Here is a 15,078-nt window from a genome sequence, read left to right as displayed (position 1 = left end):
GACTGCTTGTTACTCTTGTTGTTGTATTATAATTCATTATAGCGCTGAACTTCCCGCGGCGACTCCCCACTCTTCTGCAACAACTTATCGCAAGCGTAAAGAAACCGGTTATCGCGCAGTAAAAGTGTTATTCGCATTCTTTCGAGGTTATTTATACGCTTCACTCTTGCACATACATATGTACATATTTCGCCCCGCAATCTCCTGCAGGCACGAGTATTTCTGTATTTCTGATAAACTCAAGCACTTCTATGGAAAAATATGAATAACTCGAAATGCACAGTGCAGGCATTGTGCTGTTGCATGGCTGATAGGCGCAATTCAACGCAGTGATAAGCGGCGAGTGCTCACACACTTACACACACATATCTACATACATATATGTATATGTATGGATGAATGTCCTGTGCATTTATGATTGCGATTTTTGCTTGGCCTCAAGCCAAAGCTTTGATATAAACTAAAGTATGAAATAATTGCTGTGCCAATGCGCTTGTGCGGACATGAATTTTCAGAACGTAATGCAGAAATAGTGATTACTCAATCAGTTACCGGGGACTTGGCCTTGTTTATATGGAGACCATGTGAGCACACAGTTCAACAACGCAGATAAGATAATTTTTTGCACGCGAAAACTACTGTATCGACATGAATTTTAAGCGAAGGTCAAAGGCTGCCACCGCGCCATCTCCGTAAGCGCACACACTATGGTAAATATAGATGCTTCTTTTTTAACCGTCAAAATAGCAACAAAACTTAATGAGGACGTGGTTGTTTACGTTTATGAAAAATCTAAGCAAACTTTACTTTTTCGGAGATTATGAGGCATAAACACATCTTTCACACTCACTCATCTAATCATATGATCATTAAGAAAATTCTATGCCAATTCTCTAGAGCTTCATGGATACTCACATATTCACGTTATTATTTTGTACACATGCACTTATGTATGTAGATTTGTACATATAGGATATATATTACTATATTATTTAATTAATTTTTATACCCCGATGGAGAATATATTGAATTTGCCTCAAAGTTTGTAACACCTGGAAAAACGTCGAAGGTCTTACAAAATACATATATGTTTGTATTTGATCAGGAAGGCGTGGGGTTGATTTAGTCACATCCGCCAGTCCGTCTATCTGTATATAAACGAACTAGCACTTCAGTTTTTGAGATATGGTTGTAAAACTTTGCACACATCCTTTTTTTCCAAGAAGCTACTTATTAGTCCAAATCACCTACTTATGTATATCGGTACACTATAGCATATACCTGTCAAACAAGCTGAACGATGAAAATTCAGTCCATGTAAGGAAAACTTTTGTATTTGACAAGATACATATGTATGTATCTTCCCAGAATTTATAGTGTAAGATAACGGTACAATATGTGATTATTCAGATAGGACTACTCTAGCATATACATAGCTGTCATACAAACTGACCGTTCAAAATCAAGATAAAGATATTTTTAGGCCATTTTGTGCTGCGAAAAGTACCTAGTCGAAGTTTACGTGTTTGTTCTTGTTTTAGTACACTAAAAAAGCTGTTTAAAATTACAACGATTAATATTTGCTCATAAAAAATTATTATTTCGAAGAAAAATATTTTCCAGCGTCCTAAAATACCAAAATATATAATTAAAGCTAATACTAAGATTTGATTGCACTGATTGTAAACACACAAGCTTGCTTAAGGAAATCATTGAGTATTGAAGAAATTAACTAAAAGTTTATTGACTGCTGGAAGATAGGTTTTATTTGTATTTCAACCACATGCTGGATTGTAATTGCTTCCAACTAAGTGGCTACATCTGCGTATTAGGGTGCGTCGAAATGTACGGCTGAAAGAAATACTAACAAACACATAGAAATCTGAAATTCTGAAAGAAAGAACTAAGCGTCATTTAAAATACAACAACAACAAATTTGCTTTAAATTAGTCAAACTTCAACCTTTAATATCTTTCAAATGGCTATGTTTACGAAAAAGCCTTAAGACCACGTTGTGGAGCATTTAATTTCCTACAAAAACTATGAGACAATTTATATTTTTTGAAGTATTTGGTAGGAGATCATTTCTTAGAGGTGTCTGTTAATCAATTTTCAGAGTACCAAGTGGAAAAAAATTAGTTTTTTGAACCTTCGTAATATATATATTTTACATACATATATATAATACAATATACATATATGTATAGACATATATTAAAATGTTTAATTCACATAAAACTAATAAATGGAATTTTCACTCATAGCTATATATTCAAATATAAATACAGCACTCTGCCAGAGTATTCGCATTTATTCTTTAGTTCTTTTAAATATGTGTGTTTTGTTTCGCTTTTGTTTACATCTGAACATAGATTTCCATTTAAAAATAGCGCAGATATAAACTATCTGCTAAAACGCGAAATATTTTAATTTCTTTTAAACAAATGCTACAAAAGTTGAATTTTCAGGCTGCCACACTATTTGAGTGAAATTGGGGAAAAAATTCTATAAAAAAGCCAACAATTATATATTTGTATATATCACTCTTTAATTAAAAATTGTGTGGTTAAAAATTTCAAAGAAAAGAGAAACAAATTAGTGTCTTAAACGTTTTCTTTTTTCTTTTTTATTTTTTGTTATTTATGTTTTCAATTATAGAAACTCTTGTTCTTAGTATGCGATGCCAGAGCAGCACTTAACTGAAGTTTTATAAATAGCGCACACCTACCTGTTGCCATTGATCCTCAATAGATGGTTGTGATGAGAAGTAGCCAGTGGTGCAGACGTGCTCCAATTCGCTGAATATATTCCCGCTCGGTAGTATATCCATATTGAGATCCATACTATGAAAATCCAACGACTCCGTTTTCATTGAAATATTTTTACACTTTTGTGAAAAATAATTTTTGAAATTTATAAAATTTTGCCGATTTAATAATTATCTTGCAACTTCTATGCACTTTGAGTTTTTGAATTATTTTCACACAACTTTTACACAAGCTAATTTTAATATTAATTTCTTTATTATTTTTACAACAATTACAACTATTTTTTATTCTTATGTTAACACTTATTTTTCGCTCCTCTAACGAACTCACTGTACTCTGGTTGACAACGGTTGCGCTTCAGCTATTTGGAACCGTGCCTGTAAAAAAAAAAGAAACAATTTAATTATAATTAAATTCGTGAAAAATTATTTTACTTTAATTAATTATCAGTAATTTCAAAAAAAAATATATTATTTTATAAGCAAATTTTTATAAAAATTGTTATGAAGTAAATGCATATAAATTACCTATCATTTATATTGCTTTGCTTGTCTGTCTATATTTTTTTAATAACGCATTTATTTATATTTATACGAGTATTTACTTTCATAGCATATTTCTTCGCGTACCACGTGATACCTTCTCAATCTCTGTCAAAGCCGAATTTACCTTTCCCGCCAAGCTACAGCCAGACAAAGAAAAGCTTATACTGATACAACTATACATATGTACATAAATTTATATTTGTATACGCATTCGATTACTCGATTTACTCATTTCCAAAAGGCAAATATACACACATTTATCATTCTGTAATACACGTTTCTTGTGTATTCTCGGCCATTTGACCATCCGCATGGTTGTTTTTGTTGCATTCTGCTTTTACCATATTTCATTAACCTGGTTTTCCTGCTACTCAAATTACCGAATAAACCAACGGCTCCGACGAACAACAACAACGGCGAATGCGAAGAAAAACTACAGAGAGAACGGGAAAAATATTTTTAACGTTCGTATGTAAATTGATATGTTTGTATGTATGAGTGTCGATATTCTACCGGGCTATGAAAATTTCGGGTCAGTGAACTTCTGTAAGCGGCGCGAGCTCGCGTTCCCCTTTCTTGGTAGCTGAGAACCGCCAGAATAGTTACCAAAAAAAAATTCAAAACAATGTAATGGAACACACAGCAATTATGAATATTCATGCATGCGTTAGTGTCGGCGAAGTATCAACGACATAAATGGGTCAGGTCGCATTTTTAGAGCCTTATTACTTATACATACATATGTACATATATAATTATAACCGCTCAAAATCTGGTATTGTAAATGCATTTTAATAATTTTTCCATCATTGCATATTATTTATTTTGTTTTATAAGGAAAAGGCATTTTATGTTAAAATCCATTTCAATTTCTTTATCAAAGAAAAAGTAATATTTTTATATATTTTTAAAATTCCTGCGTATTTTGATATACTTTCTTGTATATACGTTTAAACACTTTATCAGCCCAATTTCCTGTTTCCGCGAACGCGAATACTGCCACAGACATACAATGGTTTGGTCATACGAATGAAGTACGGAACAAATTTTCTTATTATTATTGTTTTTTTTTTTTTGGTGAAATGCTTTGTTATATTGACTTCGTATGCAGATATGCTCGTTACTGGCCTTTATAAGTTTTTCCAACGGTTTGTTGCAAGCCCATGCAAGTATTATCAAGAAACACATCCCTACCTCTTAACTAAATAATTACTTAATAACTTGCTGAAGTTTCATTATTCTCTCATTATTGTTTTAGTTCCACCATTTAACACCTCAAGCGTGATTCCGCACTTTAAAAACATTAACGACGTTTTCTCACATATTTTGAATAACGTTTTTTTAGCTTGAGACCTTATTTCCAAAGCTGTAGAAAAGCAAAATCACTTTTTTGCTACACAAACTCGTTATGTCGATTCAAAGCGTGAAACGTTGAGGAGAATATTGTTCCAAAACCCATATCACAGACTTTTTGCAGTAGATACACGGAACTTTTGCTCAGTTGCTTCTAAGGTTTCTCTATTTCATTCGAACCGCTTGGGTACTACGGATAAGCACTATTACAGACTTCAAACCTCAGTGTTTTGAATAATTATTTCATTCAGGTCCATGCCTGCGTTCGTTTCAAAAAACTGTCCTCAAAACATCCTCACCAATAAACAAAGAACATATTTTTTATTCATTAATATATTTTGCGTTTCTCTTTCACTTTATGGCTTTCCACTCTTCAACAGTTATTCTGTCACTTCCCCCATTCGTTATGCATTCAAAATTTTATTGGCCTTTTCATAAGTCTGGCCAGACCTGCTTCTTCTTCTACCTGTCATAGCATGTAAGTGCAATACCCTTCTCTTCAACTTCTTTTATTTTTCCATTGCGTCAATTATCACCTTTTGTATATTGCCAGCCAATACATTTCCCCCCCTCTACACCTTTACATTGCACCTCTTCTTTTCTCCGCTGTTTGTTTTTATTTGCTTTTCATTTTTGTTTTGGTCTCGAATTTGTGTGCTGCTTTTACAAGTTTGTGCCACAAACACGTTAACAAAAAAACAAAACCAAATTTGATGAAGAGGTGAGCGGAAAAATTCAACAAAAACAAATTTCAATACCAAAATAAATAGCTTGTAAGAGTGAAAAGCGATTGAAAGCAAATAAAGAGTTGCTTAAATTTATGTACAGTTGCAAGCTATCGACAAAATATTAATAACTTCTTATACAGAGGGTGCTGGGTCGGCTATTGAAGCTTCCGAAAGTGATAAGGCACAAGTTTTTCACATTATTGGTTGCACAGAGTGTCGTTCTTCGTTTATTTTATTTAATATTAATAATAATGTAATAAATTTTAACTGAAGAACCGAATAGAAATCATTAAAAATCTCAAAATGATTTTTACTACAAAGAGGGCTCCTCATAAAACCTCTACATTTTTTCTATAGTTTACGCGATGAAATCATCTAATGGGGTCAAATAATCCAATAGGTCTGGTCAACGACTTCCAATTGTTATGCCAATTATGTACGAGTATAGCATATGTTAATGACATATTGTTGGCAATATTGTTTTCAAGTTCTCAGATGGATTTTTTTTGCTTGTTTTAACTGGTTCTAGATTAAAACTACCTGGTAGCTGACTGTGGATAAAAGTCTCTATTGTTGACAAAATATTAGAAAACAGTTGAAGTTGAAGTATTTATATTCTAAAAGTTTTAAAAATTAATGGTATATAAAAAGTTCTTCGCTATAAAGAAGAAAGAATACCTCCTACGTGGAGACTAAATAAGTGAGATTTCTACAGGTATAAAGAGGTAATGCATTGGACAAAAGTTCTATCGCCTATTAAACTCTTGGAGAACTCAGCAAAAAATTATATATGTAGTACATCCCCAAATGAAATGGGATTAGGAACGAATAGTTCGGTTATAAGGGTTGATCTACAAAAAATTAAACCAAAACTCGGAAATTTTTCAAACATGCTATTTATGATGAAATATTAAGGAATTGTATACTCTTGTGTTGGTCGAAAAAAATATATAATTTAAAGATACAAGCTTGTATATCATTTTTTGATTAAATTCGATTTCGTTAAGATCTGAGCACTAGAAGCAAAGTCGCAACTATCAACAGCGTGCTCAAACGATTTTAATTTTTAGCTGGTGCAGAGTACGATATCTAAATATGTATAGTCAGGGGCGTATCCAGAGAAGCATTTTTTTGACAATATATGCAACTCTAAGTCATTTTCTTCGTGGAGTGTCACTTATGATATAATTTATAACTTTTAACCCACACAAGCCTCTGAGTGGTACCTTCAAAGACGGTCGGGAAATCGATAAAGTCATGCCTCGTTCTGGAAGAAATCCGACATCTCTCTAAAATAGTACGATTGCAACCTAATTTAAAGCCAAAAACGTAATGAGTACCATCGATCAACCACCGTATTTATCAAATTTGGCTGTTTGTGATTTTTTTGTTCCTCAAACTGAATTTGCTACTCCGTGGAATTCATTACCAGTCGGTCGAACAGATAAAACAAAATTTGGCAGAAGGAGCTGAAAGCCATACAAAAAGTGCTTATGAAAAGTGTTTCGAGAACTGGGCAAATCGTTGCCATAATTCTATTACTCTCTCATTTCTGATGGGGATTACGTTGAAGGCGACAAAATAAAAATTTATGAATAATTAAATATTTTTCGTATATTTACAATTTTCAGATACTTGTGTACTTTAATCAATTTTTTTCTAATAAACAAAAGTTTCTAAGAAGAAGATTACAAAATTAAGCGAAACAGCACAATATTAATTTCATATGAAGCTATTTATTTTAAAAGTCCTATCTGAAAGATATTTGTAAGCATAGCGTATATTGTGAGTTCTTACAAAAATTTTAATGAAAATAAATATGAAAAATTAGTAGGAAAAGTCTCCTTGCATTTTGGTCACATATATGTATCTCTCTCAGACTTGTGCATCGGTAAAAGGTTGCAAAATCTGGTTTAAACATCTTTTTATCAGCCGAGTCGTCATTCTATTTTCTGCATTTCATATATTATTTAAATTTGCATTAATTTTTTTCTACTTTCTGCTTCTTGTTTCATATGAATTCCCAATAGAGCAGAACGTGCATATGTCTATATGGTACACACTTATGTGCATTCACATATACATACACACATCAAGTAATATGTATGAACGCATGTATGGGAATGTGTTTATTTGAGAGCCATTAACATCCGGCTTTGCTTGTGCGCTTGTGTTCCTCAGCGTACGCACAACATTTCAAAAATTGCGTTTCTTCCTTCACACCGCTTCACTTCACTGTTGACTCGGTACACCCCTCACCTATGTGCCTCTTTACACATATTTCTGTTTTATGTTTTTCAACTTTGACTTGGCTGCATCACCTTGCTACTGGTTTGTTTGTGTAAACAGCGTCACGAGCTGGTATGGGTGTATATTTGTTGTGTATAGGGTTTTACGTTGTTTATAGGGTGTAGGTGCATTATAATGCGTTGCCTTTTGCTTTGATGCTATTAATGCGCTTTTGTTGCTGTTGTTTTTGTTTTGACTCTCTTGTGCTGGCGTTTGACTTGTTACGAACACTCTCTCATTGCTGTTTTCCAACACTTTTATCACTTTTCATGTGCTTCTCTGTTTCTTTTATAGGCTTATACATACACATGTACCTAATATGTGTGTATGTATTGGTGTATATTATATACAAGTGGTATGAATGCGGCTCCGATGTTGCTTCACGCTACCTTTTGTTGCTTATTTGTTTTTGTTCTGCCTTTGTGGCAAGTTTGTTGTATTGAAATTCATAGCTGCCACATGCAACAGTAGCCGCCACAAGCAGCCAGCCAGCAACTTTTCCATATATAATATAACAACAAGCCTTGACAACATACAATTAAAAAAGCGAAAACAATGTTAATATCAAACACAACAAAAAACAAACAACTGGTCGCTGGTGTGTGCAACACGCAATAGCGGAAAATTCTATTTCACTTGCGTCGCATTATGACTTTTTATTCAGCTGCTTTCCTCACATGTCTGCCCATATTTACACGCATGTGCTTTTCTCGTGGCAAGTTTCGTTGTTGTTGTTGTTTGGTTTACTTTCAGCATCTTCCTGCACTGCCTCGCTCACCGTAATCCGCCGCCGCCTCGGCACCGATTTATTACAATAAACAAGGTCGACGTTGCATGCCATGAACTTGATTTGCCACGGTTTCCTCTCACCAACGGCCATTTACGCTCACCTCGGTTGTCTCCCCGCTTCCCCCTTCATATGTATGCTCTTGCAACTACCACAAATGTGTGTTAGCACGTACAAATACTAGCATTAGTGACGCGGCATCTTCAACGAATTGTTTACACTCGTGTTGTCTGCTGCTTGCATGCAACAAAACTAGCGGTGCATGCCCCACATACATGAAACGCACACACTCGAAAACTAACACAAAAATAAATTTGTATTTTTCTCAATTTCACATTCCAATGTGCAACATAATTTTCTCACGATGTCTCTGCTCTTCCACGATTTGTCGCACGTTGCCGGCAAGCGCTTCGCTTTTCTTTTCGCATCCGCTCATCTCAATGCGGCGCGTTTTCCTCTCCATTCATTAGCTTTGGCGCATCAAATTCGATTTTCCGGACTTAGCGTTGCTTTTAAGCACTCCAATTGATGCCGTCACACTGCTTGCCGCATATTTGTCGCATGGACGCATTAGCACGCATTTATAGGCATTTCCTTTTTTGCACATTTCCGCCACTTCAGCGATTTCCATGTGCGACTATGCCAAAGTGTGTGGCAGCAAGTGCTACGCATGTTGCATGCCGCAAAAAGTAGCGGGAAACACGAATTTTCGCAATGTTATTGAAAGCGAAAAAGTCGAAATGCGTGGCACTGAAGTAACGCACATGCAACACGACGGCATTCAGCCGCCTTGTGGCAATGTCATTTGTGTGCGCGTTGCATACAGGAAAGTACGAATTTATTGTTGTTATTAGTCATGCGTTTAGCATGCATCTATCATGTGCAACATATTAGTGGCCATTGTTAGACGCTGCTCGTGTAACGAAGGGGAGACTTTTTCGGATTTTCAAATTGACAGTACCCAAGTGGCATGCAACCATACTCAGTGGCATTGAAGCGAACTTAATGAAATTGTTGTCGTTGCTTGTGCAACAAATCAGCAGAACAAATGAGGTTGTGAGCTGAAACAATGGATTTGTAGGGAAATATTTGAAGGACAGGGATGTGATAAATGCGCAGGATTTGTTGAAGAAACTTCAAGTTATAAGAAAGAGATCATGAAGGTGTCTGTATATAGTATTTCCATAAGTGAACAACTTGAGTATTTTTTAAGCTTCCATAAGTATACATATGTATGTATGTACTTATGTGTATATGCCAAGATTCTCTTATTAAGCTAATCAAGTACAAATTCCATTTCAATTCTTTAAATGCCTGCATAGCTATTAATTAAAACGAATAAAACAGCGAATTCCATTTGCGAAAATCTTATTAGAGATATACTTATGTAATTACAAGTATATACATACATACCTATGTTTATGTATGGATGTAATTGTGTATGTCTCTAGCTCAATTATATGTATGATGTAACTTATGTTGCAATTATAAATATGTGATGTTTAAGAGATTTTTTGACCTACTAACGATAAGGACTTGATGTGATCATCGATTCGCCATCACTCTGCTCGCTGTCTTTTTGCGCTGTTCGCCAATATTTGTTGAATGTGTATCACTTTTCTCAGTAACAGTGCACACACAACGAGTGATATACAATAACATTTTTTCTGATTCATTTGTGGGCTTTTCGGGAGCCAATGCTGTTCAAACCTGTTCTTGATATTTTTAATGAGAAATATTCTTTATTAAAATTTTAAGCTGACGAGATAAAACTTTTTTGAAAACCTAGCTTTATCATAACGTGGTGGAAAGAGTTATCCTGTGTTGGATTTTGTGGTTGACATTATTGTTGGTGTTAAGAATGGTTCCAAGATTGACGAAAGTATCTACGACTTCAAAGTTATGACTGTCAACAGTGACGTGGGAGCAAAGTCGCGAGTGTGACGACTGTTCGTTTGAAGATTTGATTGAAATATTTCGCTTTGCCCTCGTTCACTACCAAACCCATTTGCTTCGCTTTAAGGAGGATGGACTAGACTAGAAGTTCACGTAAGTGAGGTAGTTCTATGAGCGCCATTCACTTCGGAGTGGCCAGAAACGATTCTTTTACACATGGCTCAAGCAGCTCACGACTTGCGGTCTTACACCAAGTATTCTCTGAGTAGCCATAGATAAAAATCGCCCCTCAATGAGAAAGTAACAACAGCCTAGGACTAGAGACCCCCTTTTTAATAAAGGAGCTCTTAGTTTTGCTAAATAATATTTTTTTCACATTATTTTCCAATATTTGGGATATATAAGTATATACTTATTTTTTGGCTATAAGCTTAGTTGAAATATACTTACATATATATGTATGTTTGTTGGACTAGTTACCAAACCCATTCTGACAAGTTGGAGTTCGTTCATAAACCATTTTAATTTTTGCGTTAGGGTATCCGATTAGTGCTGGAAGTCTTTGAAAATTGTGAAAAGTAAAAAAAAGTCGTGTTAGGATAAAGCTTATTGGAAATAACAAAAGAAAAATAGAAAACTAGTTTGCGTGGGGAAGAGAATAAAGTGGTTGTCTTTTTAAGCATCCAAACGGTTTATCTCGATTTCCGCCCATACTCCACTTATCCCAGAATTTATGTTAAAAATTAAAAAACGATTTTTGGGATTCTTATTTTTGCTTTTTTGCAAATATGTTTTAGCTTGTTATTGATAATTGTTAGTGTATTAATTTGAATTAAGAATTTTGTGTCTTTAATGTTATAAATAATATCTGACAATGAACATAATTCAAACGAAAATTTTCATATCTGTTTGCTTTTCTAAAAAGCCGGTCGGTCGGACTTCCACTTCGTTGAAAAGACCAGGTGGAGAAGGACCTGGCTATACTTGGAATCTCTAGTTGCCGCCAAAGAGAGAAAAGAAAATCAACTGCCGCGCGGTTGTAAACTCGGCTATAACCGGGTAAGCGGTGTCTATGCCAATAAAGAAGAAAAAGAACCCAGGCAGTTTTAGATCTAACACATAAAAGATCTTTGCCTTTGAAGTCTCGAAAAATTCTTGGTCTCGTATGCGGATTGCGCCTTTCGCGTCCGTAAAGAGAAACGAGGATTATCGTTAAGTTTATTATATATAAATACTCATATAAAACCACATGAATATCAGTAGAAAACATGATTTATGGTCGTTGCTGTTTCCAAACTATCATTCTAATTGGATATTCTAGGAAAAATGTGTTCGATTCACCACTTCGTAATTTTTGGCAATATTATCAAAAAGTGTGTATATTTTGAAGTCTTCCTTCCATTCCGGCTTAAATTTCGAAAATTCATTATCCTTTTGGAGCCACATCAAACCATCAAACAATCAATTCGTGAATTTATGTTTTTTTCATACACGACCTATCGCTCAATGTAACCACTTGGAAAAGTTCTGTTGCTATATGGAATGAACCCTTGAAAATTAGCGCAAAATGCCATAAAACACGCGCACACATACAAGCGTTGCTATTTTCGTTATAATGCTTGCCACTTACAGTAATTTTTCAATCACTTCACCGGCTGCGTTCAAGCAATTACCGCCAAACGGCTCGCCTATTCAAATATTCGGCAAATCAAATGTGAACTCTTTGGATGCTTTATGCTTATCCGCTGACGCAGAACATCCATCAGTCAAATACTTTGGTTTGTTTATATACATACATACATACAGGTATGTATCTGAGCAAAAGAATAACACAGCAAATTGTATACACATGCTCAGCGCTAATTTTCAAGCCCCATATACCCATGTACACACATGCACACATGCACACATAAATAAATACAAACATGCAGGCGCACAAACACATAAACAAAAACACGCATTTATGAACAATTTTTAACTTTTTTCTAAATATTTCGTACCCCACTCAATCAGCGACGGCGAGGAGTCACCGCTGTGCCGATCACTATAAGAAACTAGTTTCGCTTTTGCCTTCTTTGGCTTGTTGTTGCTACGCTTTTTTGCCGCTGCTGGTCTTCATTTTTATCTAAACAATTTTCCAGTTTCAATTTCAAGTGGTTCTTATTAGTCAGCTACTGTTTTTGTTATTGCTTGTGGAATCTATTAGCATAATCGTTGCGCATGCATGAAAGTACATACATACATATGTACATAGAACCACGAATGTGTGTTTATGGGATCGAAAACGTAACAAGCAATCTGAGCTAAAATTATACAAACGTCGAGCGCTAAAAAATGGGAGGCCACATAATAAGAAGATACAATTTCCTGATTTCGATTTACTTTTGTTTTTTTTTAGACTAGGTTAGGGTGGGTTAGGTTCTATGGCTGATACGCAAAATGCTGATCGCATTTGGATTACTGGATTAAGTTTCTTGAGAAGCAAACAAATTTCCTGTAATTAGAGCTCGTCAATAGACAAAGCGTTAATCTGTTTGGCGTTTTATTTATATTTTTGTGCTAAAATTTTCAAAACTTTTAAAATTCCATTAGCCGTTCATTAATTTACAATAGTTAATACGTTACGAAATAGAATATTATAAGAGCATTCATTTATTTAGCACCTCATCTAGTCATGCTTACAGACACAGCGCTAATATATGCGAAGTTTGATTAATAGGTTATCAAAGTTATATCTTATGAAGATATGAATCATAAGGGTTCTTTGGTCTTATGAGCATTTTCGCATATTTTGACTATTATTTTATGATATACATATTTACGTATGTATGTGGTGTTGATTAATAGGAGATCGGGGATACAATCAAAGGCAAAAAAGATAAGAATAATTCGATAATGCAGAGCTAATCGCTAAACCTTTAATGTACTACAGTTGTTCAACGTGTCTCGAGGATCGGATCGTCATAGACTTATGGACCATGTAGTTAAATTAAAACGATTTTTTTTGTGTTATATTTTAAAATAACATTTTGTTGCAGTTTTGTTGGAAAAAACCCCTTTCAGTTTCTTTTCGTGTTCATTCGAAAAAATCAACGTTTAATGTTGCTCGATTCGTAGACTTTGTGATACGGTGCCCTTCAAATTCTAATTATTTACGACAAAATACGAAAATTCGCAAATTTGTGCACGCTGTTATCTAACAATTAGTTGCGCCAAAGCTTTTATGTCGCGCAAATTCCAATTGTCCAAATGGCGTTGCCACTTAAATCGAATTGGAAAAAATTTGTAAAAAAAAGTATACGAATTTTTAATAGCCTTTGGTATTTTTTTCTAGTGAACTTGAAAATTCCAATTGGGCAAATGGCGTTGCCACTTAAATTGATTTGTAGAAATATTTTTAAGAGCTTTTATAGGCCTTTGGTAATTTTGTTTCTAGTGAACTTGCGATCTCAAACGATTTTTAAAAGATGGACTCAATTAAAAGCAGCAAAAATAGGATGTTATATATGTAACTCGTTTAATAAAGTTTAATATTTTAACATATTTTCAAGAACAATATTCTAAGAACTGTGTAAAATAAGTTTTTGACTCTTAAGAAACCAACTCAAACATATTCTACCGAAAGTTTAACCTATAATTTTTGAAAATGAATTTATTGTCTTAAAAACAAAACTATAAAATATTCTTTTAAAATACGTTTCCTTTCATTAATATGATTCTTTTTATGAATTGCTTAAAACACTCACTAAAATGCGTTGAATTTTTTACTTAAATGTGCTTTCAGTTAAAAGTGGCTGTGAAATAATATTTAAGTGGCAACGCCGTGCACAAAAAGAAACAGCCATAAAACAAGCGCATTTATAGCCGTAAGTTGACAATGGACTTTGGGCAATTTAACGCATTAAGCACATAGCATATAGATATGTAGATATGTACATATGTAAGTATGTATGTATGCCGTTTTATGTGCGCCAAAAGATATCAAGCTAATTGTTAAAGAAAAAGTGAAACAAAAGAACGCCAACAATTTCTTTGTCATATAAAAATAAACGTTACGGCACACTTCTTAAGACTGTGTCTTTTTCGTGCTTTACTTATGGCCTTAACTTTGTCCCCATAACTTACGTAAAAATCGAAAGCAAAATAAAAACAAAAAAACTGATGAAAAAACACGAAATTCAGTTCTCACTTTTATTGCCTGATTCACAGCAACAAGCACTCACATGTTGTTGTTGTTGCACTGCTTTATTTATTACGAGATGACGCAGGCATTTTATTTGGTTTTATTTTATTTTATTTTTATTTATATTTTTTGTTGTTTGTGTAGATGTGCAAATAAAAGTGGAGCATGAAATGTGTCCAACGGTGTCAGCTGTGGTTAAAGGCAAAAATCAAATCGCCATAAAGCAGAACAGATTTATTCTTGCTGCAACAACAATAAAGATATGATCGTATTCGCGAAAATAAAGAAAACAGCGAACCGAACACAAACAAAAGCAAAAACATCTTGTGTGACCGTATCGAATGGGTGTAATAAGTGGCAGAGGTTTGTTGTGAACACAGTAGCTGCAGTAGGCGCCGAGTGGGCGCCACTTGCCACACGCCACATGTGGACACTCTGACTTGTTTAATTCGCTGGAAACGCAAGTGAGTAAGAACGCTCACAAAGCGAGCTGCAAGCAATTAGATTTTTATTATAACTACACTGATCT

At 34.4% G+C, this 15,078-nt stretch overlaps 1 protein-coding gene across 1 annotated transcript in view; it reads right to left on the bottom strand.

Moving 5' to 3' along the window:
• The window catches only part of LOC105227701 (Krueppel-like factor luna), a 361,609-nt gene that overhangs the window by 342,154 nt on the left and 4,377 nt on the right, over window positions 1-15,078 (bottom strand). Inside the window, exon 2 of the mRNA XM_011207192.4 lies at window positions 2,729-3,145. Within this exon, the coding sequence (XP_011205494.2) occupies window positions 2,729-2,872 (144 nt within the window). The 5' untranslated portion in view covers window positions 2,873-3,145. The remainder of the gene's footprint in view (window positions 1-2,728; window positions 3,146-15,078) is intronic.

This window comes from Bactrocera dorsalis, chromosome 3, assembly GCF_023373825.1.
Source record: "Bactrocera dorsalis isolate Fly_Bdor chromosome 3, ASM2337382v1, whole genome shotgun sequence".
Classification (NCBI taxonomy): Eukaryota; Metazoa; Arthropoda; class Insecta; order Diptera; family Tephritidae; genus Bactrocera; species Bactrocera dorsalis.
This window is presented reverse-complemented; position numbering and strand designations above follow the sequence as displayed.